Source organism: Micropterus salmoides, unplaced genomic scaffold (genome assembly GCF_014851395.1).
Source record: "Micropterus salmoides isolate LMB-PRFRI ecotype aquatic unplaced genomic scaffold, ASM1485139v1 Ms_hic_scaffold_3, whole genome shotgun sequence".
In the NCBI taxonomy this organism is placed as follows: domain Eukaryota; kingdom Metazoa; phylum Chordata; class Actinopteri; order Centrarchiformes; family Centrarchidae; genus Micropterus; species Micropterus salmoides.
In genome coordinates this window covers 11,263,683-11,290,421 of record NW_024042261.1, presented here as the reverse complement: position 1 = coordinate 11,290,421, position 26,739 = coordinate 11,263,683, and the positions used below count along the sequence as shown (strand labels likewise).

At 41.9% G+C, this 26,739-nt stretch overlaps 1 protein-coding gene across 3 annotated transcripts in view; it reads right to left on the bottom strand.

Moving 5' to 3' along the window:
- Window positions 1–2,122: 2,122 nt before the first annotated feature.
- numbl (NUMB like endocytic adaptor protein) overlaps window positions 2,123–26,739 on the bottom strand; it is a 56,156-nt gene continuing 31,539 nt past the window's right edge. For 2 of the 3 annotated variants that reach the window (XM_038692956.1, XM_038692954.1), the window contains exons 2-9: window positions 19,121–19,271; window positions 15,901–15,975; window positions 14,140–14,214; window positions 11,138–11,278; window positions 9,392–9,599; window positions 8,944–9,213; window positions 6,011–6,196; window positions 2,123–5,919 (exon numbers count right to left, since the gene is read on the bottom strand). In XM_038692956.1, coding sequence (XP_038548884.1) covers window positions 4,775–5,919; window positions 6,011–6,196; window positions 8,944–9,213; window positions 9,392–9,599; window positions 11,138–11,278; window positions 14,140–14,214; window positions 15,901–15,975; window positions 19,121–19,246 — 2,226 coding nt within the window. In that variant the 5' untranslated portion in view covers window positions 19,247–19,271 and the 3' untranslated portion in view covers window positions 2,123–4,774. The remainder of the gene's footprint in view (window positions 5,920–6,010; window positions 6,197–8,943; window positions 9,214–9,391; window positions 9,600–11,137; window positions 11,279–14,139; window positions 14,215–15,900; window positions 15,976–19,120; window positions 19,272–26,739) is intronic. The other variant, XM_038692955.1, reaches the window with a different exon arrangement.

Here is a 26,739-nt window from a genome sequence, read left to right as displayed (position 1 = left end):
AGTAGCAATAAGAAGGATAAATGAGTGTGCATGTAGCATTATCCAGTGCTGATCTGACAATCTAGGCACGGCCCATTAGGCTACACAACACCATTACTGAGTCTACGCTCTCTCTCTCACACACACACACACACACACACACACACACACACACACACACAGCTCCTCCTTCCTTTCCATCTCTATTTTATTGCATACACATATACCACAGTGATGCAAAGAGTTGAAAGGGTCAACAACCTTCATTTTGCAACATCCACTAAAAGCAGTGACGAGAGAGAGGGTGGGGGAGAGAGCATTAATTGGAAGTAAAACAACATAGCCCGTGGTTATGTTTTCCATCTACACACACAAGAGTGCTGCCTGTCTTCTACTATTAGTTGCAATGAGTCACACCACACAAAACTCACACTTGTATGATTAGCTTGAAGAGATCTCTTCAGAATGATGATAAAATGAGACAAAACATACATAAAGAATGGGGGACAGCCTCCAACACACACACGTTTGTACTACGTGCCTTGAGAATCCATTAGGATGATATTGTATTTTCAGATCTTGTCATGTCTTCTGGCACTTTAATTTTTACACATAGGCGGCAGTTTTTGCCGACTAAGGCACTTTTGAGCTGTTATAAATTACCCTTTCACCGTGTATCCATGGCAACCAAGCAGCTCATCTCTTATGTAGGCTGTTGCAACCAGCTTTACTATACTGTATGATGCACAGTGCTCAGGTAGGTGGAGGCACTGTTGTACAGCATTGAATTGAGCAGCAAGGTGTTTCATTTGTTTGTGTGTGTAAAATAGTTAGTTATAATAACAATGAGTTAGTTATTATAGTTAGTTTAATTAATATCACTAGACGTAGCTCACATTTTATAAGAGGTAGTTAAATTAAGATGATATGTTGTCATCCAGAATTTGTAGATCAACCATGCCACATTAAAAGTATAATAATATGTGGATGAACTGATGATGGACATGTAATACAGCTAGCCTCACTGTTACAGTTTTTCTCAGTTGCTCAAGCACATTTGCTAAAACACTTTTCAGTTTTCAAAACTTACAATTGACAACTGTGTCAAAGAAACTGAGAAAAAGAGTCATTAAAAAAACAACAAAGACAGATCCAATCAAAGAACCTACATAACACAATCCAATTTGGCCACATTAACACTGACTTTGATTTAACTTTCAAACAGCATGATGCATTACATGCGTGCATGACATTAACATGCAACACTAACAGTCTTTCCAGTGGAGTTTTACAAGCTCCGCTGATCGACCCTTTTTTACTCCTCGGCAACACACACTCACTGACTATCCTCAGATCAGAGGACAATGGCCGGGTGAGAGTTACTGCTACCACCACTCAAGAGCTCAGTGTGCATGTGTGTGCATCAGCCCCTTTTCTCACGGCCCTTAAGAAGAAAAGAGCCCTTGTCTCGTTCCATTAGTGACCTGAGCTTTAGCCACAGCACCGCTCAGCCTGGCTAACTGCAGGACAACGATGGTTAGACAGCAGTTACATCCAGGAGCTGGAGGGCGGGGCAGATTTTTCTGAGAGGAGAGAGCCAGGGCACAGACGAATGAAGAGGAAGAAGGTGTCATACAAATATGATAAGATTATGAAGGGTCAGCTGTTTCAATACGTTAAGTGCTATTCGTTTTCTAGGCCGGACATATTGACTTTCTCCCAAAAAAACACAACTTTCTTACACCTCCGGTTTTTTTTCCACATTAAACAAACAAGATATAAAGGGTTGATTAGTGATTTTTCGAGGTGGCTAGCCTGTCTTTATGCAAGACTAAGCTCACCATCTCCTGGCTAACGTAGAACTGTTATTGTTTCAGAGGAAATAATTCACTCAACGGCTGGCTGGAAACAAATACAAAAAGTAACAAAAGTCAGATCAATAACAAGAAACAGCAGCTGAGATCCTGGGAGGCAGAAATGGAAAGAAATGAAGGTGAGAGTAAAGGATAGAGAGACAAATTGAAAGAGTAAAATGGTCATAAAAGGAATGATGGAAAGAGAAAGATGGAAAAGACAAGATATATGAAAAACAATATTGGGTGTTTGTGGAAAAACTAAAAAGCCACCACCTAGAAAACATGAGCAGGAGTAATATTATATTACTTTATTTATCTTTTGTACAATGTAATTACAATACAAATATGTAGGTTTAAATACAAAAATTCTGTAAATAAAGATTAAAAATAAATTCCACTGGTTGCTTTGTTACCATCACTAAACTATGGTTTTACAATCAAGTTTATGAGGTCATTTAGTCTGCTTTAACGCTGAACACAATTAACCTACATTTATAATTTGGAGGGCGTGCAAACAAGAGTCGAGGGCAAAAATATATTTTCAAAGAAGTGAAAGCATTGATTTCATAAGTGAATCAGTCATGTCTTGTCAAAAGAGGAAAATAGAGGAAAGAAATATTGATTCGTCCAAAAACAAAGGACCAAACCCTGGAAGGACTCGAGATGGTATAAATTAGGCAGGTGGCACATACATTTAAGTTCTCTGAGAAGGCAGTCTATCAGACGGGATCGCTGCCACAGCAAGATACTCAGTAAACTAATTAAACTTCGGGGAGTTAATGAGCAGAAAACCAAATCAGTGGCAGTCCATATCCATACAATTCAATTGCCAAGGAACATAACATGGGCGTCTCTGGTCACATTACAGTTTTTATATAACATACAAAAACCACCTGTTCACCACACATCACATGGAAATGTCCTCTATAAAGACCACTTCTTTGCAATGTTGCATCTTTTTGAATAGACCTGAACTTTTATGACTTATGCCAGAAACTGAAAGTTAAAACACAGAAAGCTTTGTTGACATTATTGAAGTTTTAACTACATAGGGAGTCGCACATACTTAGAAACAATCTTGCTTATGAGACTGTAATTATATAATAAGCAACTTCTTTTTTTAAATATGATCCAAAGTTTTTATAAAGTTTAAGGAGTTGAGACACATGATGCTGAAATGGAAGTGGCTTGACCTTGAGACAAAAAGATGCAAAAACGGCAGACAGTGCTCTGGTTGTCAGCTACGTGATGAATGTGTCTTTGTTCTCAATATTTTCACACACTCTGTCTTTCACTCTTACCTCTTTTTTTCCATATAATCTTCCTCTCTTCAGACTTCCTCTGTCTCATATTTTAAAGGCATAGCTCCATTCTCTCCTTCAGTCTCTCACATACCGGTCATCCTTCCTTATTTACTCTAGAAATCTATTCTTCTGCTGTTCTATATTTACTCTTCCTGCTAATCTGTCAATCAAATGTCCTTAATAATTCTGGATCAGAAATTTACACTTTATTTCTCTCAGTTCTTTAATTTGCCACGCCTCGGTCTATCTGCTCAAGTTCACCTTCTCTTTTCACCTCTGATCATCACTGTCAAAATCAACTAATACTGCATCTGAGGCAGTAGTACATAGGTGAACACACAATCATACTGTACGTGATGAGACTATACCCTGTGTTTGAACATATTAAAAGATTATGAATGTTGCACAGTGTTGTAGAGTGTTTTTTGTTTCCACTGAGTTGTTAAAGTTCCTTGGGTTTGTCTGGAGAAGGTGGAGTCCAAAGGACTGCTGTGCTGTATTGTCCAGAGTGTCAGTGTGCTGGATATCCTGAAGTGATTTTTCATGTCCCAGTAACCCTTGAAGGTAGATTTTAACAACAAAAATGGGCTACAGAGCCAAAGTGAAGCCATATTGACTCATCTGGCCTCACCGGCAGAGGAACGTATACACGTGAGGGCTAACAGGTCGAAGAAACATGCCACTATATACACTTACTGTCTCACATGTCGCACAACACACTGCTTTACTATCAGCCCTGGCAATTTGGTTCCTGTTTCATGACTCAGTTTCCCACAGTTCTGTCTGTCTACTGATGTCCAATCATAAATGTTACCTGTAGTTTCTCTCATCAACAAAAACAATATATAGGGGATAAAAAAAGTATACACTCCTGAAACACTGCTTTAAAAAAATGATTTTTAAGTATATATATATAACTTGTTAAAATAAAAATGAAATACAATAAATAAAATACTTTTGGCCATAAATCTCTACAATTAGTCAGTAAGTCCTTTTGAGTGGGTAGGGTTGGGTCTTACATCATTGGCTAGTCCTTTCAGGTGTCCAAACTTTTGCTGTGCTTGGCTAAGATCAGCATCAGTCTGATCATCAGTCAAGAAATTGCTTCTCTGCTTCTCTGCATGTCTTGTGATGTAGCCGCTAAATTCTCCACCAGAAATAAAACACCTCACGGGTTTGGAATGCATCTTAGTGGAGTCCCCTTTTAAAGAAAGAAACCACTGAGCTGTGTCCCCCGCTACAATGTCCTCAAGGGGGCACATACAGTACATCCAGGGACTTGCAGCAGGAAAAGTAAAGCCAGAGTGGAGAAGTGAAAGCAAGGAAGAGAGGTGGGTAGCGGGTGGAGTGGAAAGGATTTAGTCCATCAAGTCTAGTGAGCTAGAGACCTGATCCTCCTATGGCAGCCCAGCAATCTGCAACTTTCCTCCCAAGCTCTCGTGGGAATGGCAAGAAAACAATTGAGATCACTGACTCCTATGAGAGCTGAGAGTTGCTAGGCTGCCACAGGTCAGATGCTAGGCTAACTTTAAGGACCTGCCTCCTGTCCTAAGCAGAGATACTGGAGTTAGCGCCCGGCTTTCTTAGGCTTTAACTCCAGCGCTAGAGCTACAGCTTTCAGAGGCCAACTTTGGCTTAAAGCTCAATCTCAAAGGTCTTTTGAAGATTGTTGGAAAATGGGTTTGCTGCTGCAGCTGGTGCCTTATTCCCAGGCTGCTGAGGTGCAGGTTTGGCCTCCAGTGCTGCCCACTTGGCCTCAAACCGATCATCGTCTTGGGAATCGCTGACTGCCGGAGCTGTTAGCTGGCTGCCCTCTGGCGGCCAGCTGCTACTGCTGCCTCCATTCCCACCACTGTTAGAGGTCCCATTCTGAAGATCCATCATGCCGCTGCTGTGCGGTGGCAGTCCATTAATGGCTGTTGATAGTGGTGGAGTGGAAGAGAATGGCGGTGTAGAAAACCCTCCAGTGTGGCCGACTGCACCAGGTGCTCCTGGGTAAGAATGGGGCTGCCCGACTGTCCCGAGTACCCCCACTTTGTGTCCCCCTCCTGCCGAGCCCATGGCTACACCTGCACCGGATGAGCCTGTAGCGGTGCAGAAGACATTAGCCACCATTTGTGATGGTGTGATGCCAACCACAGGAACGCTGGCATTGGGATAGGTCATACTGCTGGCCAGGCCTGGCATATAGGTCTGCATGGGCATGAATGCTGGTTGGACAGGCTGGCTGGCGAACATTCCCACAGGGGCTGGAGTGGCATCAAAAGCCAAGGGGAAGGGCTGCATAGAGCTTGGAAGGGAGCCTGGGTGCCCGGGGAGGGAGGGCTGGATCATGGGGGCCCCAGACATGCTTGGACCGGACATTGTAGGAATGGACATAGAAGGTAGAGACATAGGGGGGCCTGACACTGGAGGGCCTGGTATTAGAGGAACTGATGATATAGACATGGGTGCGAGGGGCATCGGGGCCTGACCTGAGAGAGCAGAGGGGCCCGAGATGAGAGGTTTAGAGATGGTGCCAAGGGACATAGGGACAGTGGACACTGGGGCAGCTGCCTGACTGGACATCTGCTGACTCGACATGGAGGGTGGTCCAGGGATGATGGGGATGGTGGGGCCTGGGGGCGTGGTTTGTTGAGCCTTGACAGCCTTGGAGACCTCCTCCAGCCATCTTTCAGCCTCGGAGGGTGTGCGTCTGTGTCCACTCTGCATCTGCATCACCACGGAAACCGGGGGAGGAGAGTGTAGTGGAGGATCTGGCTGCACCCAGGAAGATGGGGCTAGAGGGATAAAGTTAAAGATTTAGAATAAGTGTAATCATTTCCTCAGTTCAGAGGGTGTACAATTTAAAAATGATGCAGTCTTTCTTACCCTGTATTGGTGCAGGTGGTGGAGGCAGTATAGGGGGCACAGTGCAGGTTGGAGGGCCATTTGCAGACAAAGAGGGGTTGGAGAAGAGCTCTTCCGATGGCTTGGTGAAGGAGTTGTTGATCTGGCAACACAGGGCATTTATACCACTGTCTCCCTCACCGGGCAACCCCATTTCCATCTCTAGTACTAGCAAGAAAGCAACACACAGACGGGAGGCGAGGAGGGGAGGACAGGGAGAAAGACAATAGGCATAAGGAAGATAATGAAAAGAAGAGGTAGAATGGGAGAAGATGAGGAGTGAGTAGAGACACAAACAAACAAAAAGAGGGACAAATAATATTTATTCATTTGTTCTTTCTAACAGACCCAGCTAGCATCAAACACAGAAACTGGAGCAGATGAAGACTTTGATGCTGGCTGCTAGTGACCTAAAAAGCCTCAAACACACTATTCTCAAGACAAACATGGCATTGTGCTAATCAGGATCTTCTTACATAATATAAAAAGGTTCAAACTGAGTCACAAAAATGTTTACAAGTCAAGCAGAACTGTGTGAACTACCCTACCGTATGTAGGGTCTATACATGTACAATTGTCAAAAACACTTGAGAAAGAGGAGTTTGATAACATCTTTGACACTGTGGTAAAGTTCAATAACACACACATGAAGAAGAATGAATGAGGAGTGGGATTAAAGTGAAGTAAATGCATGTTTACCACAGATGGGCCCATTGTGAGTCAAAACTCAAACCTTTGTGCTCTGCCTCTTCTAATAAATGTATATCTCTCTCTGAGTGCATTGTATAGCTTTAGGCCTTGAATTACATTGGAGGGTGCAGAGGGCGCTGGAGGCATGTGTACAATCTCCCATTAAAGATTTCTCTGTGCTTTGTTCTGCAAAGACCGACCCTGCGGTGTGCGTCAGTTTCCCACAGAGTTCAGAAGCACCCTTCACATGTGTGTCTATATGTGTATGTGCATTTCTCTCAGTGCAGTGGCAGGTTTGAGGGCTGGCAGAAGGCTTGCTGAAGGCTAACCAGGACAGCTGATTGACCGCATAGATCAATACACACATTGTTCAGAGAGTCACAAGGGAGCACGGAGGCAGTGGAATTGGCTGCTACCGCTTAGTGTGTGCATCTTGTCTATGAGATAGAACGGTAGAGAGAGAGAGAGAGAGAGAGAGAGAGAGAGAGAGAGAGAGAGAGAGAGAGAGAGAGAGAGAGATCACGGTGCACACAGAATTCAAACTGCATCAAATTCACCACCACTGGATATATACACTTACTATCATTGTAAAATAAGAGACGGAAAAGAAAGGGGCAAATACAAGAAATGCAGTGAGAGGGGGAATTCAATGTTGTGGTTTAGTATTCCAGTCAGAGGAGTCCCCCAGTCAACTCTCTCATCTCTCCTAATGACTATAATCAGCCTTGCTACTGAGCACTCTGATCCTGTGGCACCACACTGAGTGGGTGTGTCTATGTGTGTGCCTTCTTGTGTATGTGTACACATCAACCTGTGAGGGGTTAGTCAGTTACTATTAATTGTCCTTAGTAAAAAGCCAAAGGCTTTCATTGGCCCAGTCATCAGCACTGGCGCTAATAGAAATAATAACAGCACTTCACATAACTGCTTTTTATCTTGTCCTACACTCAATTGAAGGCAAGCATCAGGATTAAACTAAAGATTACACCTTGTCTGCTTGAAAACACAACTATAAATGCATCTGAGATTAGCCAAAGGTTTATTCTGTAATATGATTGCTCAGATCTCTTCAGACAGGGGTCAGTGATGCCAAACTGAAGCCAAATGGAAAACTTAATTATGCTCCAATCTGCAAACAACTATGACGCAAGTAGAACACAGATCCCATGTGTGCTTTCTGTTTGTGTGTAGAGGCAGTAGTAATGTTCCCTGACTTCTCTGAAATACCAACAAGCAATGTGGGGAATTGAGTTTGCAAAATCCTTCTTTAAAAAATTGTGTGGTTACTTAGGAGGCATTTTTGATACCAAGTTAAATGTGGATGTATCACCAGTAGAAATAAAATCGACGCTAATGAAGTTAATTGATGGCATGACCTAATATTAGCCTTTTCCCACCGACAAGCTGATATCATCACTGATGTGGGATGATCTTTCTTCAACTGCTTTAATGATGTCAGTCTGGCAACCTGTCTGTGAAATTGAGGCACCTAACCCAACACCCATCCATCCATTGTCAACCGCTTATCCTGCGTACAGGGTCGCGGGGGGCTGGAGCCAATCCCAGCTGACATCGGGCAAAAGGTGCCTAACCCAACAGTACATTTTTAAATTGTCATCCCATAATGGTCTAAATGGTGTTCAATTGTTTTTCCACTAGAAATAAACTTGGAATGAAATTTAAGGAAACACTTGGCATTTTGGGGCAAATGTAAACAAAACTAATACTGATGCAAAATGTGACCCATTTCCTCTCAGAGCCTGTATATAAATGATTGGGGTGTGGAGGCGAGCTGAACCATGTAATTCCAAGCAACTCCCTCCTTTCTTTTGACCCTCCCCTAGACTAAGAAAAAAACTACAACACACTCCCTTCAATATGTAACAGTGATAAGTTGCTACAATTTGCTTCAGCAATAATATCTAAAAGTGCATGAAGAAGTTAATATGGTGCACCTTGACATATTTATGGAACAATACATTCCAAGTAACAGGTTGAATTAGCAATCGATAAATTATGGCAAACATAGGAAAATGTTGCATCCTGTTGATCAGCAAAAAATAAATAAAAATACACCACTCCCCTTTTCTGACCGCCACTCCCCCAACTATCATTTTCATACAGTACCTAACCCCAGAAGGACCCTCTAAGTAAACAGAAGTTACTGGGGTCAGAAGGTCAGCAGGTCCCTTCATCAGTCTAACTTCAAGACAATCTCAACTCACCAGGGTTCTTAGCTTGGAAGTCGGTCTTGCGTTGCAATGTGGATGGCAGGTCGTTGAGGCGGAGTGACAGCTGCCTCTTGAAGGGAGAGTTCTTCCCGCTGAGGGCCGGGAATCCCCGGAACGAGCCTTGACGCACCAGCTGCTCAATAGGCGCATGGCGGCGAGGGATGGCGTGAGGCCCGCCCGGTTCTGGTCGCTCCATGGGGGACGCCGCCCCCTCGGGTGGGGAGGCAGTGCCAGGGGGGAGGGTTGGGACTGCAGACGGTTGATCTGTAGGAGTAAGTGTGTTTGGTCACTTCTGTTGGACACCTATTACTACTAAACTATTGGTGGTCTACTAATAAGTGCCTTCTTGCTATGTGCTTGGCTTTCCAACTTTTCCAACTGTATTAGCAGTTCTTCAAAGACACATCTGAGTATGTGTGCACATTTTAAAACATCCTCCTACCTTTCTTCTTGTCTTGCAGCTTCTCATCTCGCTCACTGCTGCTGCCCTGCTGGCTGCAGGAAGAGTTGATGCGGAAGGAGCCCTCACGCACAAATGAGGTGCGACTGGCGTCAAAAGAAGCCGTCACACCGCACTCCTTCTCCCTGCGCTGCTTCCTCTCCAGACAGGCAGCAAAGGCACAGCCAACTGCATGGCTTAGTCTCTCCCCCTGGTGGAGCAGAAATCAAGAAATGTAACAAACAGTTTAAAGGTCAGATGTACACTTTATCTGGATTGATCCTTTTTAGACCAACGTAAAACAGAATTAGGGCTTGCACACTTCAGCTACATTTTTTTTTTTTAAACAGATGTTTTTTAATGTTTATATAATTGTTGGTCATGACAACCTTGACCCAAATGAAGTTCATACAGCTGTCACAGGGAAGATCGGATTAGGGTGCAATTATCAACCTCAAATCTTGTCTGTTGTCAAACGTCAACATGAGTTCATGCTCCGTGGAACTGAATGCAACTAACAGGGACAGTTCAGTTTAAGATGAGCAGATAGCGATATTAGAAGTGTGGTGGAAAAAGAGACAGACAGAGATGGACAGATAACTCCACAGGCTTCTGTCTAATCCCCTCTCCTAATCCCACAGGTCTGTGCTGCACTCTCTTCCGTCCACATTAATAATCCAACTCACGATCTACAATGATGACACCACCATGGGGTTGAAAGAACAATGCATTATGACGGCAATGGTTTTATTTGCAGTTGTCTTTAAATCACAGCCTCCTCATACCAAGGTCAGTCAAATGGAAACACCAGAGGTTAGGAATCACATTAACTCACCTGCCTGTGTATGTGTATGTAATGACATTGGTGCTACAGAATGGGCTGATGTGTTCAAATCATACATGCCTGTTATTAATTCATCAATTAATTTCTGGTTAATATATATAACTGATTATAACTGGTTAATAGAATTAATAATTATCTAGAAAAATATTGGGATTTTGCTTGATAAATGATTAGTTGATAAACAAAATGTACTTTATTGTCAACTAATTAATTATCTTATCAACTCCTCACTTGATTTGATTACGCTTTATTAGCAGAATATTTAATTAAGACGTACAGTTTCACATTCAACAAAACAAATACTACATACATAGATTACAAAATCAGACATTGCGAATATGTTACTGCAGTGAATCAGTTTATTCTCTCCCTTTTACATTTAGTGCTTAATTTACACAGGAACACTGAGGTCTACTAAGAAGCCAAAATCTGAGTTATAATATCAGTTCAGACAAGCCCGTAGGACTCTAAATCTTCTGTTTGATGGCAAAAACTAATATTAAGGCTGTTTTTGAAACAAACCCACACACAAACCCACACACAAATTTAACATGTTGAGAAAATTGGTAAGCTTTAAGAGGTATGCAAGCTATGAGACAGAAAATCTCATTTGGCAATATAAGTGAAACCATACCTTTTGGGTTCTGTTCTGTTTCTGTAAGAAAACCAAATTCAAAGTCCCACTGTCACAATAATGTAAAAAACTAAAAATACAACCTTAGAACATAGCCTTAATATAATGTTGTTTTTCAGTAATCCTGTTTTTAGAAGCCCTAAACAAACACCATTACCCATAATCCCTAGACAGACCCAGGTAACTCTGACGAGTCAAGGAGTTAGTTCACATATGTCTATAATAACAGCATGACAGAGAGGACCAAACAGAAGGTTTATTGCCCCCTCACCGAGTCTTTGAGAGCCATGAAGCAGTGGCACATCCACCGTCTGGTAGTACCGTCTCGGCAGATGTAGGAGAAGGCCTTGTCATAGTTCCGATCAGGAGCGCAAAATGAAACCTTCTCTATGGTCTGGTCTACAATGAGGTCCTGAGAGAGAAACAGAGAAGAGGACACAGAGGGGTCAGAGAGAATCCGATTTGACAGTTCACACAACCTGTCAATCGAAATGTCCAAGTAGACTGTATGAAATCACATCTCACATGGTTTAGTCTTTCTAACAGCAGCTTAACTGTTGACAGACAGGTTTCAGTACTGAGCACACCAGCTTGTAGACTGGTTCGATACTTTACACATTTCCTTCAACCTCAGTTAACCCTATGAAACCCCTCTGACTCCAACCTATTTACACACCCACCAATGACAGAATAGACAGTGACTACAGACTAATGACACTGAACCCTCTTTTCATCTCTGAGATGTTTCCACCACTTGCCCTTCATTCTATAAAAGGGCTATTCAGCCTGTCTCTGTGTCTATAGTCACCATTGAGGAAACTCAAAGGGGCCCTTCTCTCTCTCTGTGTACATTAAGGGGCCCCCGGCTCACCTCTTTGACTCACCAAAAACAGAAAGAGAAGGAAAACAAGAGGCGAGAGGGAGAAGAAAGGGAAAGAGGTTTCACACACTTCCTTCCTCTCCAGTGTTGCTGTAAACAAAGTGAGGGGAGGATGAGGAGAGAGGCAGAAGGAGGATGAGGAGAAGAAAAGAAGGAGAAAGAGGTGGAAGAATAACAGTCCTTTCATTGTGGGCCAATTATTAGTGAATGAAGGGGGATGCTGGTACTGAGGTGAAAGGCTGAGCAGCGAGCAATGTGAGTATATGTCTTCATCACTGGCACAGTTGCCCTGTGTTACTGAAAATACATAACACTGCATGTATTGGTGTAGATACTCATGATTCTGAGGTGTATTTTGATGAAAAGTGCAAGAAGAAAGTGTGTGCGTTTGTGGGAAAAGGTGACTCACGTCACATCCCGACATCCCTGAAAGGAAGAATACCACACAGCAGCTTGTGACTCAGTGTCTCATCTAGTCTTTCTGCCTTGAGCACAAAAAATTACTTGACTGTTTCTCACTATTATGAAGGTCATGCAGAGCTGTGTCTCTCATGCACACACACACTCACAGACACACACTTATATACAGTACATTCAATGATTGTGGGAAAGCGTTTGAATAATGGTTGTGTGGGCGTTATGAGGCGTGCTTGCTGATTCATAGGTGGGGGTTGATCTGATGAAGAGGCACTGAAAGAAAGTATGAAGGAGGAGGCTGTAAAACAGTGATGAAATTTCTACAGTATAATAGACGTTAAACTTCCTTGTATGTACTGATGTTAAATTAATTTGGCTTCTGCTGTTTTCACAGAAAGGCCAAAGGCATTCATTTTAAAGTGCACATTCTGTACGGATGCAACAATGTTTTGACGGCAAAAACATGGCAACATTAATTGACTTTTAAAAAACAATTTTAACCCACCCAACATTAATCCATTTCGAAGTCTTTGCTATGTTGTACAGTGATACCAGTGGCTAGGAATTCATGTTAATTCTCATAATACTTTTCCATTTTTGTTTAAAATACACCTGACCATTGTAGAAGCTGGAGATGAATGTAAAATGGTATGTTGACACAATGGCAAAGGATAAAAAGAAGGTGTGACAGAAGTCACAACAATGTTGTGCAAGCACAGAAAACTCAATTCAGTCTTGCCTTCTGCTGGTTCTGCATGTTTTTTCACCTTAAAATTGATATTATATACTTGACTTACTTTATGACTCGCCTACCATGTCTGTCGCTCTCAATCCCATTCATTCTAAATGAAATTGTAAATCTATCAAAATAGCTCACAGGAAAACAGGAAATAAATAGTGCATTTGATGTGGGACTATTTTCACCTGCAGATTAATACAAATGTGGTGCTCTAGAGAGTATTAATGGCAGCAGGATGGTGTGTGTGGGATTGACTCAAAAGAAACTACAGTGTGTGTGTTCATCATAATAAAGGAACATGTCAGACAGTGCAACACCATGACTCATAGTTTTTGGATGTCAATGGAATTAAAGGCATTGGCTTAGTAGCATCAATTCAATGTTGGCTTTGGGATTTAGTGACAATAAGAAAAATATAAAATATCTCCGACCTAATCCTCTTAAATGTTTAGATGAGATCAAGGAAAGTAGGAGGGAGATTAAAGTGAAGGGAGAGAGGACTGGGACGGAGGGATAGTGAGAGGTGAGGTCATGTGGGTGGCCTCTAAACATAAGAAAAAAGGAAAGCAAGAGAAAGAGGCTGCTCCATTGGGCTCGCTCTCTCCTCTATTCTCTGCTGCTGCTCTTTATTCTCCTCGGCTTTCAATAGAACCACAGAGAGCTGCACTCCCTCTGTAGGAGGCCTCCCTAGCCACCAGACACTCCTCAAGTGCGTGCGTGTGTGTGTTTACTCGATCTTCCCTCCCCCACTAAGCACCTTTAGCAAGAATCCATGAGTCACATATGATAGCTCTGAAACACACACACACACACACACACACACACACACACACACACACACCCCATCAAGAGGTGGATGCACGGATCCTTCTGTTGTCAGCTTTAAGGTGGCGTCATCAGACTGGGACAGAAAGAGACTTTTGTTGGTGGTCTAAGATGGAAAATGTGTCTGTACTGAATCTGTACTGTATTGAGAATATAAAAGAAAAAAGATGCTGCGAAGATGGACGTGTGTTAGAGAGACAGCAAGCCAAGAGCATCAGAGGGCTTGAGGAGACATCTTTTGACCTGCTAACTTCTTGCTACCTGGTTGTCATCAGAGGTTAAGAATAAATGCATATAAAAAATACCTGTGTGGTGTGTATTGGACATGTCCTTGCTGCCAAGTGAGTGATGAAGTAGATAGAGGGAGGATGGAATGAGGAAACGGAGGCAACACAAAATTGTGTTTGCTTACCTTAGTTTTGTCATCCACCACCCTGAGTCCATCAGCTGAGACCCACAGTACGGCCTTGACTGTCTTTTTCCCACTCTGGGAAGACAAAAAAGTTGTAGAAGTAAAGTAAATAATTCAGATCTTAAGAGGCAAGTTAACAAGTTGCACGGTAAATGTGTTTCAATCGTTTGCACATTCACAAGGTGGTCCTTCATTCTTGCAAAGGTGGGATTAAAAAAAAGGTAGTAGCATGTACAGCCGCTTTTACTACTACTCATGGTTATGTAAAGCGATCATTACATCCTTACAGCAGATGAGGTAGTGGTGGGTTAAGAGGCGGGCAGAGGTAAAAACCGTGCCAGCTGGCATAAAGAATTATTTCTCCAGAGGAGGGCACCAGCCAGAGCTAATAACACACTCAGCATGGGACATGCTAAAAATACACTGGATAAAAAAGCAACAACTCCATGTGAGTGAAGAAGCGCATGTGTGGGTGTGTATGTGGACATGAGTCTGCATATGTGTGTCTCTGTGTCTAAGTAAGGGAAACAGAAAGCCAGATCACTGCAGGAAATGGCTTTGAACCACACAGCAAAGCAACAAGGAGCCTCAATTTTTGCATAATCCCATCAAGAGGAAGACAGAGGGTGTGAGAATAGAGGTGAAGAAACAGAGTGAGGGAAGGAAAAGAGTGGGAAAGGAGCTAAATGAGGTGGTGGAGTGGGGAAGATAACTTTGGAAGAAAGTTTTCAGCGTGAGAAACTGCAGAGATGCTGATATCGATGGAAGATGGGGAGAAATAGGGTTGATCCAGCAGGGAGTATCAAAAGAGAAAAACAAATTAAAGGAAATGGTGGTGAGAGGAGGGGGAGACAAGAGTGGATGCATGAAACATTTCTCCTATATGCATTAAACTGGCTGTGATTCAGGTAACTCTTTAAGATTTTCTGACAAAGTGCTGCCTTTTGTTGTATAAAGTTACATTCCTACTTGGGGAATCAGGATTAGTGTACACTGAATATAAAAATGTGCTGCTCTGCCATTTTGTTGGGCAACCTGTTATTTATATGAAAGTCAAGTTTAACTCCAGTTACATCAAAAGCAGAGCTTCTAACAGATGTGAAGACTGAAGAAAGTGACACAGACTTCGGTTTTCTTCACTGCAGTGTGTGTGTGTGGCTTTCTGACACTGACCAGCCTGTGTCACTCTGTTCACACGCTCCCTGTCTGAATCCAGCTTCCCCGAGGAGGCTAACTCTGTGTGTGTGTGTGTGTGTGTGTGTGTGTGTGTGTGTTTATATGTGTTTACATTAGCCTAGACCTCATTTTTTGTTCTATTAGGGCGTTGTGGGATCAGCCAGATAGAAAGACTGATAGCAAACAGACAGACAGATGTGGAATACGACTCAACAGGGAGGGAGATGAAAGTGGTAAAAAAAAAAAAGAAGCAAAAATAACAATACAGGAGAAGTAACTGTTCGGTATTGAACGTTTTTGTGTGTGTGTGTGTGTGTGTGTGTGTGTGTGTGTGTGTGTGTGTGTGTGTGTGTGTGTGTGTGTGTGTGTGTGTGTGTGTGTGTGTGCGTGTGCGTGTGCGTGTGCGCTCCTTTGGTCGATACTTTAGTGCATGAGCTTTGCGCATCTGGGTCTGTAATGAGCTCCGGTGAAGTTTGCAGAGCCTTGGGGTTAGTATTTTTAACTGCCTCCATACAACAAAATGAACCTCCAGTTCTGCAGCAAGGAAGCTGTGTGCAATTGTGTGTCTGTGTGTGGGATACTTACAACTTTTAGCTTCTTCACTGCCTCCTCGCATACATGCATCCCTCTCGACTCCTCCACCTCGACCAACCCCAGGTACTGCAGAGAAAAAAAAGAAATATTAACAGCCAAAGTCAAAAACAGAGTGACATGGATCTGAACTATCACATATAAGTATGTTGAAACAAAAGAAAGAGACAGTGACAAAAGCCAGCAAAGCCTCATTAGTTCCTATCAGTATATAAGTGGCAGGCAAGTAGCTAATAAGCACAAATACTGGATTTACAGCCGCATGTTACTACTGATAATAAGGACCAGAGAGAGATAGGAGGATGGTAATAATTTATAGCCTCACATCCCCTTTTGTTGTCTCTCCAGTGTTCTGCTCTGTGGTGTGCAGAGAGCCCACAGGGACACAATTAAAGCTCCCTCTAGCTCTATTCTTGTCAGTTCAATTCAGTCAAGGTTTAAGGAGAGCTCTGAGTTTAGGGGAGCTTGGTCCCTGAACTAAAATACCTGTTATAAACAATAAGTGGATATATGTGGCAGGTTTAAGAATGAGAGTTTTTTTATGATAGAAAGAATTGCCTGTTTTGAGCTCGAAGAACACAAATAGACAGTCTTCCGATGTCATCATTAGATGCACACAAATACGGGGGAGTAGAAATCAAACTGGGATTAATGAGCATATATAGAGATCAAAATGAGAAGTTGTTTTCTAATCTAGCCCATCCTAATTAGGAGCAGTGGGCAGCCACTGTGCAGGTTTTGTGGCATGAACTGCACGAATCATAAAAGTATCAGATGGAAAATGTTCAATATCCCAACTTCCGCGCATGGTTAGCTATTAGCGTGTAGCTATCTGGTCAGAGCCCTGGATCTTAATCAGGTGATTTTCGTGAGGAAAAGTGGCTATTTTAACACAGCTCACACTGTTACTGCGTGTTTCTGACTGTTGAATCAATACAGCAAATGTTTACCAGGCTCCATGATCAATGCTTTGTTGATCAGTTTGAAGTGAGCGACTTGGTGAAAGCTAAAAACGGAGCTGCTTGTTGATGGCTTGGGGCACACACAGGTCATTTCTCACTACCTGCAAAAGCTAACTTTTTAATCTGGGTTTGAGTTATCACTGCTACTAGCTTTCACATTTGAATATGAACAATTATGTCAGCTAGCTAGAGCTGACAGACGTCTATTGATGTGCACCTATGCTACATTCCATATCCAGAGGAAGTGAAGGTTGTGGATGAGACAGTAAAGAGAAAAGTTTTGTCTTTGTTTGTTTCACTTGCTAAACTTTCCAACTGGTCATATTTCTCCCAAACTTTCTGGTTTTGTAATAGTCAGCTTTTCTTTCAGTATTGCGCCCAAGAACACTTTTTGTTCCTCTGGTACAGTTCGGCAGCTCTCGAAGAGGCATTAATAGTGTATGACTCGTATTTGGAGTGAAAACAGAGAGACGGCAAAGAAAGAAAAGATGAACTGGGGAACATGGAGGGAAGAAAAGCTACAATAAAGAGGCTGAGAGGTTTTTTAATGTGTCTCTCGCTGTAAAGCTCAAGCTCCACTTCACTGCCCATCTCATCGCCAACTCTGTGGAGCATTTTCCATTAGCCTTGTATTTTTCTTTCGCTTCTGGTTTCATTCAGTCTGCAGCCTTTCTCGCTCTTCTCGTATCTAGTTCTATATCTCTCGCTCTCGCAGTTCATATCTCAAAATGTCTCTCCGTCCCCTCTGTGTGCCCTCGTCCCTCACTCTGTTATTTCCTGTGTTCACCTTAATCTATAACTCCACCTCGATGTCTTTCCTCCCTCCCTGTCCTCCATCTCTTATTGTCTTTGTCAGTCCAGCTCTCCAACAAATCACCTCAGCTCTCAGCGACTGGCACACTGTACACACTCTGAAGATTGAAGCTGGTTATCAGTAAATTACACCATTAATAACGCCTCTAATTTGCACTTAAATGAGGCATTTAGCTGAGAACTAAGCGTCTGTGCTTTAATTACCACATGGTTTCTATAAGGCTGAAATTTTCTTAAGTCCTATTAATATAAAATGTTTTCTTTAAACTTAGTTGACTGCTGAGAGTTAGACGAGAAGATTGATACCTCTCTTACATCTGTACACTGAATATAAATCTACAGCCAAGTGGCTTAGTCTAGCATAAAGACTGGAAACTGGGGAAGCAGCTAGCCTGGCTCTGTCCACAGCTGTAAAACCACAGCTTCTTTTTTGGATACATTAGACAAACAATATATATTTGTTAAGTAGTGAGCATTAGAGAGCTGATTATTGTAATGTTTTTTATCTTTGGACAAGGCCAGGCTAGCTGTTTCTCCAGGATTTCGGTTATTGGTTAGGGTTAAGGTCAGGCCCATGAAATCCTGGAGGGACTGTTTAATGATTCAACTATAATTCTAAAGATAAAAAAATCACATCTAAATTTGCAGTTTTCACTCACTCCCATAATTTCATGCCCAAGAACATCACAACTTTCATCGCAATATTTTTTAGAAAAGCTGCCGTAAAATCTGGCATTTTAGGCCACAACCACCACAAAAAAGACCTACAAAATCCTGGAAAGACTGAAAAAATTAACTAAACACTAACATACATGTAAAACTCCTACTACTACTGTTTATCGTTTGCTTACATCACACCTTCACAAACCAGACAACGTTAAAAACATGTATTTGAATGTTACACCAAACATAAATTGCAACCATGTTATGCTGCATTGCTATTATGTAACAGACCTATATATATGAAGTGTAAGTAGAGCATTATAGACGGCCTTGTCCAGAAGCAGATTCAGGGTAAGCGCTTCTTCTTTGATGTTCAAGGATAGAAGCCTGAATAAATGAGGGTCGAGTGCACCTGCTATTGTTGAGGATGCACTGATACGGGTTGTGATAAATGTACTGCGGTCTAGGGCTCAAACCAGAAAACTTTGATTCGCCCTTTTGTGTATCTCTGATTTATTTTTCCTGTTGCTATATAGAGTATGCAGAGTAAGTTACTTCTCACGTAAAATTTGTCAACATAGCATACATTCATGACCTTGTGACATTTTAACAGTTTTGTTCAGTCCTACTTGACATTTTATTGCTATTTTTATACAGGCAAATCTTAAAATTAGAGTGTTTATCATGGTGATTTCAGACATATGTTTACAAACTAATTAATATGAGATTATACTAGTCAAAAATGGAGCAGTATTTTACCGGCTTTGGATACTCACCCGAACAGGGAAGTTACATTTGCCCTTACGTACGGCCTCTTCGTCAGCTTGCCACTGATGCGGTCTGCTGGCTTCTGGCACATAGGTGGGCTTCTTCCTCCTCAGGCTCTGACGAAGCTTGTTCATCTCCGGGGTCACGTTCTCCCTGGTACTGTGGACACAGGAAGGGACGTTGGTTTAGTTGTGTAGCACAGCCAAGAAGGCCACAGGTTAGCTCTTCAATTTGCTCAAGAGATTTAAAAACACAAAAAAGTGACAATCATCATAACCAAGAGACTTCAACCCACACAAAAATCAAACAATATAAACAGCATTCAATAACTTAAATTACTGTATTTAACAGAAATGCTACTTGAGAGCTTTGTACAGAAATTGTAGTGCTGTGTTTCACACAAGATTATGAGTGATAGATTTTATTGATTTGCTCAAACTCATTATGCAGTAATCATCCCTAACAAGGCAGCCAGTACATTAGCGTCACACGCACTTCCTGCCATGATGCTCCATTGATTCTCCATTCAGAAACAGGCTGTACAAATCACACAGGTAGAACGTTAACGTCAATGAACACAAAGCATGGGGCATGCTTTCATCTCTCCAAGAAACATCAAGAACGCTGAGCGAATACTAATCACCACACACACACACACACACACCCCACACACGTGCATGCACTCCAATCCTTCTCTGAACACACACAATCCTCTCTGCGCTGCTTAATTAGACCATTCATCCCGCTGGCCTGTTTAGCGATGCTAATTTCCCAGCATAATGAAACATGACGCCATCAAAACATGACCTGCTTAAAAATTATAATTACTGTTTTCATTCCTCCACTGTCACATCGCCCCTCAACAGATGTAGAGTACAAGAAAAACATTTCTCATCGTATGCATAAGACTGAATTAACGGACTTTACTATCCCTCTTCCTCCCGAGTCCACTCCATCCAAAGCAGTCTCTTTTCTGTCTCTCTACATGTTCTTTACTTTTGACGCATTTCCTGGTCTGACAAGAGACACACCAGTAAGCTTCTATTCCAGTGGAGGGATATAAGACATGTTTCTCTTTGGCCCTCTCTGGCTTCATTCTTCCACATCTCTTGGGTTAATCTGAATAATAATACTTGTATAATTTTCTTACCGTTTGGTCACCCCATGAATCGGCATCCTGGCTTTAACAGGGAGTGAAAGCGCACCAACACTATACTGAAGACTTGTAGTGTCCATATGGTCTGTATACTGAAGGGATGAAATCTTCTCTCTGCTCTGCCACACAGTTCAGGTTTTACACGCAAATATATATATATATATACACACACACAGACACATCACTTCTCATAATCACTGATATGTTGCTGGTAAAACGGTGCCAAAGGCTGGTGTGCGGGAAGCATGTGTAATTAAACTCATGCACCTCACACACACACACACACACACACACACACACACACACACACACACACTCAGATGTGTGTGTAATGCAGTGAGTATTCAAATGCAACAGCTCGAGTGGCTTTACTCATTTCTGGCATGTGAGGCATGTATCCTGACAGACACGCAAAAGCACACACAAGCCCCCAGCTCGACACACATGTCAGGGCTTGTGCCAGTAATTTTCTGGGCAAAGCGCCAACTGACTGGCACCTGGCTGGCCCATCACTGCTGCAGCAGGTGTGAACGTGTGTGTGTGTGTGTGTGTGTAGGGGTTAAAGCTATCTGGTGCGTAATACCTCACAAGGGAGGTGGAGGGGGGAGTAAGGTGAGGGAAAGGAGGTGATGGTTAGGGAATACAGGATGCCCTGTAACTGCCCTCATATGGTTTGGGAGAGCGGGAGAAGAGGAGGAGGAGGAGGAGGAGGAGGAGCGAATAGGACTGGCATCTGATGCCAAGCCACAGGGGAAAGGCACATAAATGAAATGATGTGAACTGAGGGTACTGGGACAAGTGAAACATGTCTGGAAGAAGTGAAGGAATGAGGAAATGAGGTGAGAAAATGAGTGCTGTAACACACAAAATTATCCTGTTGACCATTCATCAGTCATCCATTTCAAATCAAATACCAGAAGGATGAGAACAGAAGGAGACAGCAAGACAGACCAACAAACCAGCGATATTGCAGAATAAAAGACAGAAACATCCCCTAATGCTGACTAAATACTGCAGCAGCTAAAAGACAACCTTCCCATTATGCCAACAAACTCAGATGAAACATTTACATCAATTCTGAGATCCTTTATTCAACAAAATGTAATTACCTGCTTCAGAGCACAGACCTGCTGTGCCTGTATCTGTAAATTAATATTGAGACAAATAAAATATATAATCAAGAAAAGACACATTTTCCGTTGTCCTATCTTTTAAGAGGCCGAGCACTTAAATGTTTCAGATTAAATCAAGAATTGTATTGTAATTGGCTGTTCAAGAAATGTCAAGACAAACTTTGCATTGCGTTCACTGTAAGATTAAATTTACAGAATTCATCACCAACACCACACATTTCACAGGTATTTATTTGGTCATTGTAAAAGCATATAAAACTGTGGCTTTAAAGCCTGAAGACTACATTCTTTACTGTAGAGCCCACATGTTCCTAGTGCATTTATGAAAAGCATTTACGCTGACTTTATCTTACAATTGGTGTTTGTGCTAATGTTCCTCCATAATTACTATCATGTATATAAACTTATACAGTTATGCTAATTCACTTTCCCAGACACACCAGTGTGTCCATTAGCAACTAGTATATTTAACTCTTGTGGCAATGTCAAGCTATCCAAATATTCCCAAATCCGTTGAAAAGTGTATTTCATGATGCTCTGTGCATCTACAGATCATGGCCACCTGGTGTGATGGCGTGGCTGTAAATGGGTGTGATTGTATTGTATTGTATAGCTTCAGTGAATTGTTGGAACAAGTGGATACAAAAAGAAAAGAAGTGCAGGAGTGAAATGAGGACAGCAAAAAAGGTGAGAAAATTTGTATTGTGACACACCCAATAATCTTGTTCAACATCCATCATTATTAAATGGAAATAAAAAGGGACTTTAAGTGGTTTGACACAAAGTTTAACAAGCCAGCTGACTAGAAGGTGGAATATGAGGGAAAAAAAGTGTAACCTTTAAAAGGAAAATTGGGCTTTAAGAGGGTAAACAGATTCATGTGTTGATTAGCAATGGCAAGGGCATGGGCAGCAAAAAAATTAGATATAATGAGTTAATTAGTGAGCTTAGAGGTACTGCGCAAGGCTAGCTGTTTCCCCTGTTTCTTAATGCTAAGCTAAGCTAAGCTAACCTGTTGCTGGCTGTAGCTTCGTATTTACTCAACAGATGGTATCAATCTTCTCAACTCTAGCAGAGGGCAAAATGGTTTGATTCTCAAAAAGGCCATACTATTCCTTTAAAGAAGAAAGAAATATAGTCAGGTATCACTGTGCAGGATACCTGTGGAAAATGCTTCTTTCATTTGCACAGACAGACAGACAACATAAATCCATGTATCATGGAGGAAGGTCACAAGAAAAAGGCCTAAGCCAGACTGCAGTGAAAACACAAATGAAAGCAAGGAGATAGTCCTTCTCTTTCTGAGCAGCACAGTGTGAAATGAACAGAAATATGGTAGTAAACACTCTTTGATGGAGAGACACATTTGGGTGGAGACATTACCCAGCATGCAACATGTAAAGGCCTTGCATAGCTGTGACCTCACCCCGCACAACAAGAACCATCTGCACAAGGAAAAAAATAAAGACAAGAGGCAGAGAGAGGGGGTTGGCCGGCAGGCGAGGATGGAAAACATCAAAATAAATCTATAAATCAGTGGTCCCGCTCTCGTCATAAACCCACGCAAAACGTATAAGCACTTCAGTGCAGACTACACAAACAGGAGGCCTGGTGCCAACAAACACATACTGTAGCTGTTCCTCATCCACTGTTAGAGTTAGCAGCCATCTGGAATGTATTGTTGCAGAGGAGATGGCAGGAGAGGCGACTTACAATCATATGATGCTATGCCGTAGACTTTCAAGTCTGTTCACCCGAGCTGACCTCCCTTTCATCGCCGCTTCCTTCCCCTGTCCTCCCCATTCTTCTTCGTTGGTGTTTATACTCCAGATCCCCTCTTTGCTCTGTACTTGTCCGAAAGATGCAAACAACGGAAGCAAAAATGGGCCTGAAGCTAAATGTCTGCAGCTCTGGCGATGTGAGTGTGAGGAAATGTGTTTAACAGGGATGAATTCAGCGAGAAAAGTTCGCCTACGCGTACAGACTAATAAAATGCAGGGAGAAATTTTTCAAATATTTTGCTCCAGCTTGTTAAGTTGGTATTTTAACTGCTGGAGCAAATGTCATTAACAATGTGGGTGTGTGTTTGTTCTTTAATATCGGTTTATTAGCTTGTGTTTAAAGTGAAGTTAACATTAATGACATTCTGTAGTCTTGAGTGTGCGTGAATGTCACCTCTACATTCCCTCCACATAATCTATGTTAAGACTGCATGAACTCACGTGTGTCCAGCTGTGTTTTGTGCTTGCCAGATGTGAGTCTGATTGATATCTTTGGCATGCTCCCTCTCTTTCACACAGACTCGTGTACGCATGCACGCACCCCCCCCACACACACACACACACAGTGTTCCTCCCTGATCCAGATGTTCTGTGTTCAACAGCAGCTCAGAGATTTTGGCAAAACGGGCCACACTTCTCCCTCACAAGTCTCCTCAACCTCAATCAGACGAAACACACCTCATACAAGGATGGAGATGTAGAAGGAGAGGTGATGTTTCCACACACACACACACACACACACACACACACACACACACACACAATGAGTCACAATCACCTCACATTATGGTAAGCCATATATTTGTAAAGCTCCGGCAGACAAGGAGGGGAAGGATTGTCTTGGCTTAGTCATCACTGAGCTGACCACTTTAAATGGACACAATATGCCTATCTTCTGTTTACTTCTATCTGTTCAGTTGAATTCAAGTTGAGACTTATTGGCTGTGCAGCTGAGAAACTGGTGTAATCTAATGTAAATTTAAATAGCTAGTGAAAGAAACAGCATCAAAGGTCAGTATTACTAAAGCTACATACTGTGCAAAGTTGTTGTACCATTTGATACAACCATATGATACACATAAAAACATTCAGAAGCAAAACCAATTAATTATTTCTTAATTTTTCAGTATTTTCCCCAGACATTGACCTTTAGCATTTTTTTTTGGTTTTGTATGTCCCATCACCACCACAAATATGAATCCTGAACATGTAAGACCCTCTTGTTAGATGCCTCAACACAGCCCACAGTCCAGCAACAACAATAAAAGTGCTGGACAGAAACCAGAGAGAAAAATCACATGTGATAATGTCTAACAACGCAGATTTTATAAAGGGTTTTTAAGTTGCAATAAATACTTTACCATAAGTTAATTTATCATTAACTAAAGCTTTCATAATTTAGTTGTATCTCCACTGTCACTGCCCAATAAAAGGTATCAAAATGTAACCGCCAAAAAATGAATAAGTAAGTAATAAGTAAGGCAACCTCAAAATGTTCTCATTAACATCATATAACTGGTGTGATGTATAAAGCATAAATAAATCATTTATTAAACTCATTAGCTACACGGTCATGTGTCAATGGTAACAGTTTCTTCTCCATCCATTTTACAACCAGCTTTAAATATCACCTCAGTGGTGACTCATCACTGGGCTGATGTGAGACAATACACAGTTATCTAGTTAATAGAATTAAATCAAAAACACACACAGGCACATCATGCTGACACACACACAGAAAACTGACCTAGTTTCTAGGCCCTGCAGACTTCATCTGACACTGAGTGACCCGGATAGGGACACTGACTCTACTATCATCCACAACTCTTTTCCTCTCTCTCTCTCTCTCTCTCTCACACACACACACACACACACACACACACACACACACAGCAAGTGACAGGTGGTCTGTGTGATTAAAAAAATAAAGGAGTATCAGAGATAAACCAGGGCACTTGTGCTTAGACTGAAGCTTGACCCAGGACAAGATGGCCTTATTCATTACAGTGGTTTATAGGGCTGTGTTGGAGTGTGTATGAGAGTGTGTATGGGTGTTAGAGAGGGACACACAGAGGCAGAGAGAGACATGTGCTCCTGTAAGGGCGGTGTTCCTTCCTGGAAATAAATGATGATAAGATTTGCATTTGACTGACAGACCACAGCACAACAACCAGCGCTACATATGTGCATTTTCATATAACACACATGCACAGTTCAGTGTGGAATAAGACCAACACCTTTGTTTTCTTATTGGCAGAAAGGACAGAATAATGAATATACATCAAAAATCAAACACTTTGTTTTAAAGAGCAGTTGGCTAACTATCATTCAGCTAACTATTTATTGACTAGGTGCAGTGGAAGGCCTCAATGTAAAGTTGATGGCTTGAATAACAACATTTATAACAAGTTAAGAAGATATATTGTTGTTCATTAGAAAGTTTGGGAGTTGTAGTAGGGTGGATTTTTCTCTTGCAAGCTGGCTGTTTCCCCATTGTGGGAGTTGCTAGTTAGGATAAAAGCATCCTGTATTGAACATACAAAGATTAAGTTTAAATCAATGTTGTTATCTGACTTTTAGTAAGCAAATAAGAATAATCCCCAGCATCCAATTGGTCAAAATCCTGAAACTCATTTCAGTCCACATAAATACAAATACTTCTGCCCAGCAAAGATCACATCAAACAACAAATGATTAAACTGTGGTCTGTAATTCTGCTGCTGATCATCAGACAGCCAGACAACAAGTCAGACTGGTTACAGAACAAGAAGGCGGTGAGCTGAAATTTTCTGCGTCAGTATCACTACTGGAAAACACCACAATCCCACAAATCATTCCATCACTACATTAATACACCACTTCCACGGAAACAGAGAAAACAGACAAGAGTCAAAAGACAAGATAAAAACAGCAATGTACAGTCTGTACTTGTGCTGCCTCATCTGAGCCCTTATGAAACACCCTTGGGTGCAGCAGCTACAGTGGGCAAATCCTATATAGAAGCAAGGCCTCTTTAGCAACAGCACATAGATCAGTCGAGAGCTGTATACAGCACAGTGTGTAGGTGGCTTATGAAGCATACTTACACAGCTGTATTATTATTATTATCAGTAATGGTCCTTTGTGTCATTAGGAGTGCATGTGAGAGCATACCGATTGATGTACAGTGACAGCTGAAGCAGAGCCATGTGTTGAAGCATCAGCCTGGCACCCACTGTGACTATTGTCTCCGTCATTCTCTTCTCTCTCCCTCTCCTTCACACACACACACACACACACACACACACACACACACACACTCATGTTACACCATAAATCTGGTCCCCTCTATAAAAAAGGGGGTCAGCAGGTTCATATATCTCTCTTTCATTGAAATTCAAGACCAATCCACGATCCATAGTAGTTTTTATGCAGTGCACATACTGTAGTTCTGGTCAATACTGTTCATAACAGCATATAACATACACAGCAGTATGTCCTTGAATGATTTTTCCACACTGTAAAATAAATTAAATTTGGTTTGCTTGCAGTTAAATTCCCCAGTGTGTTTCCTGTTC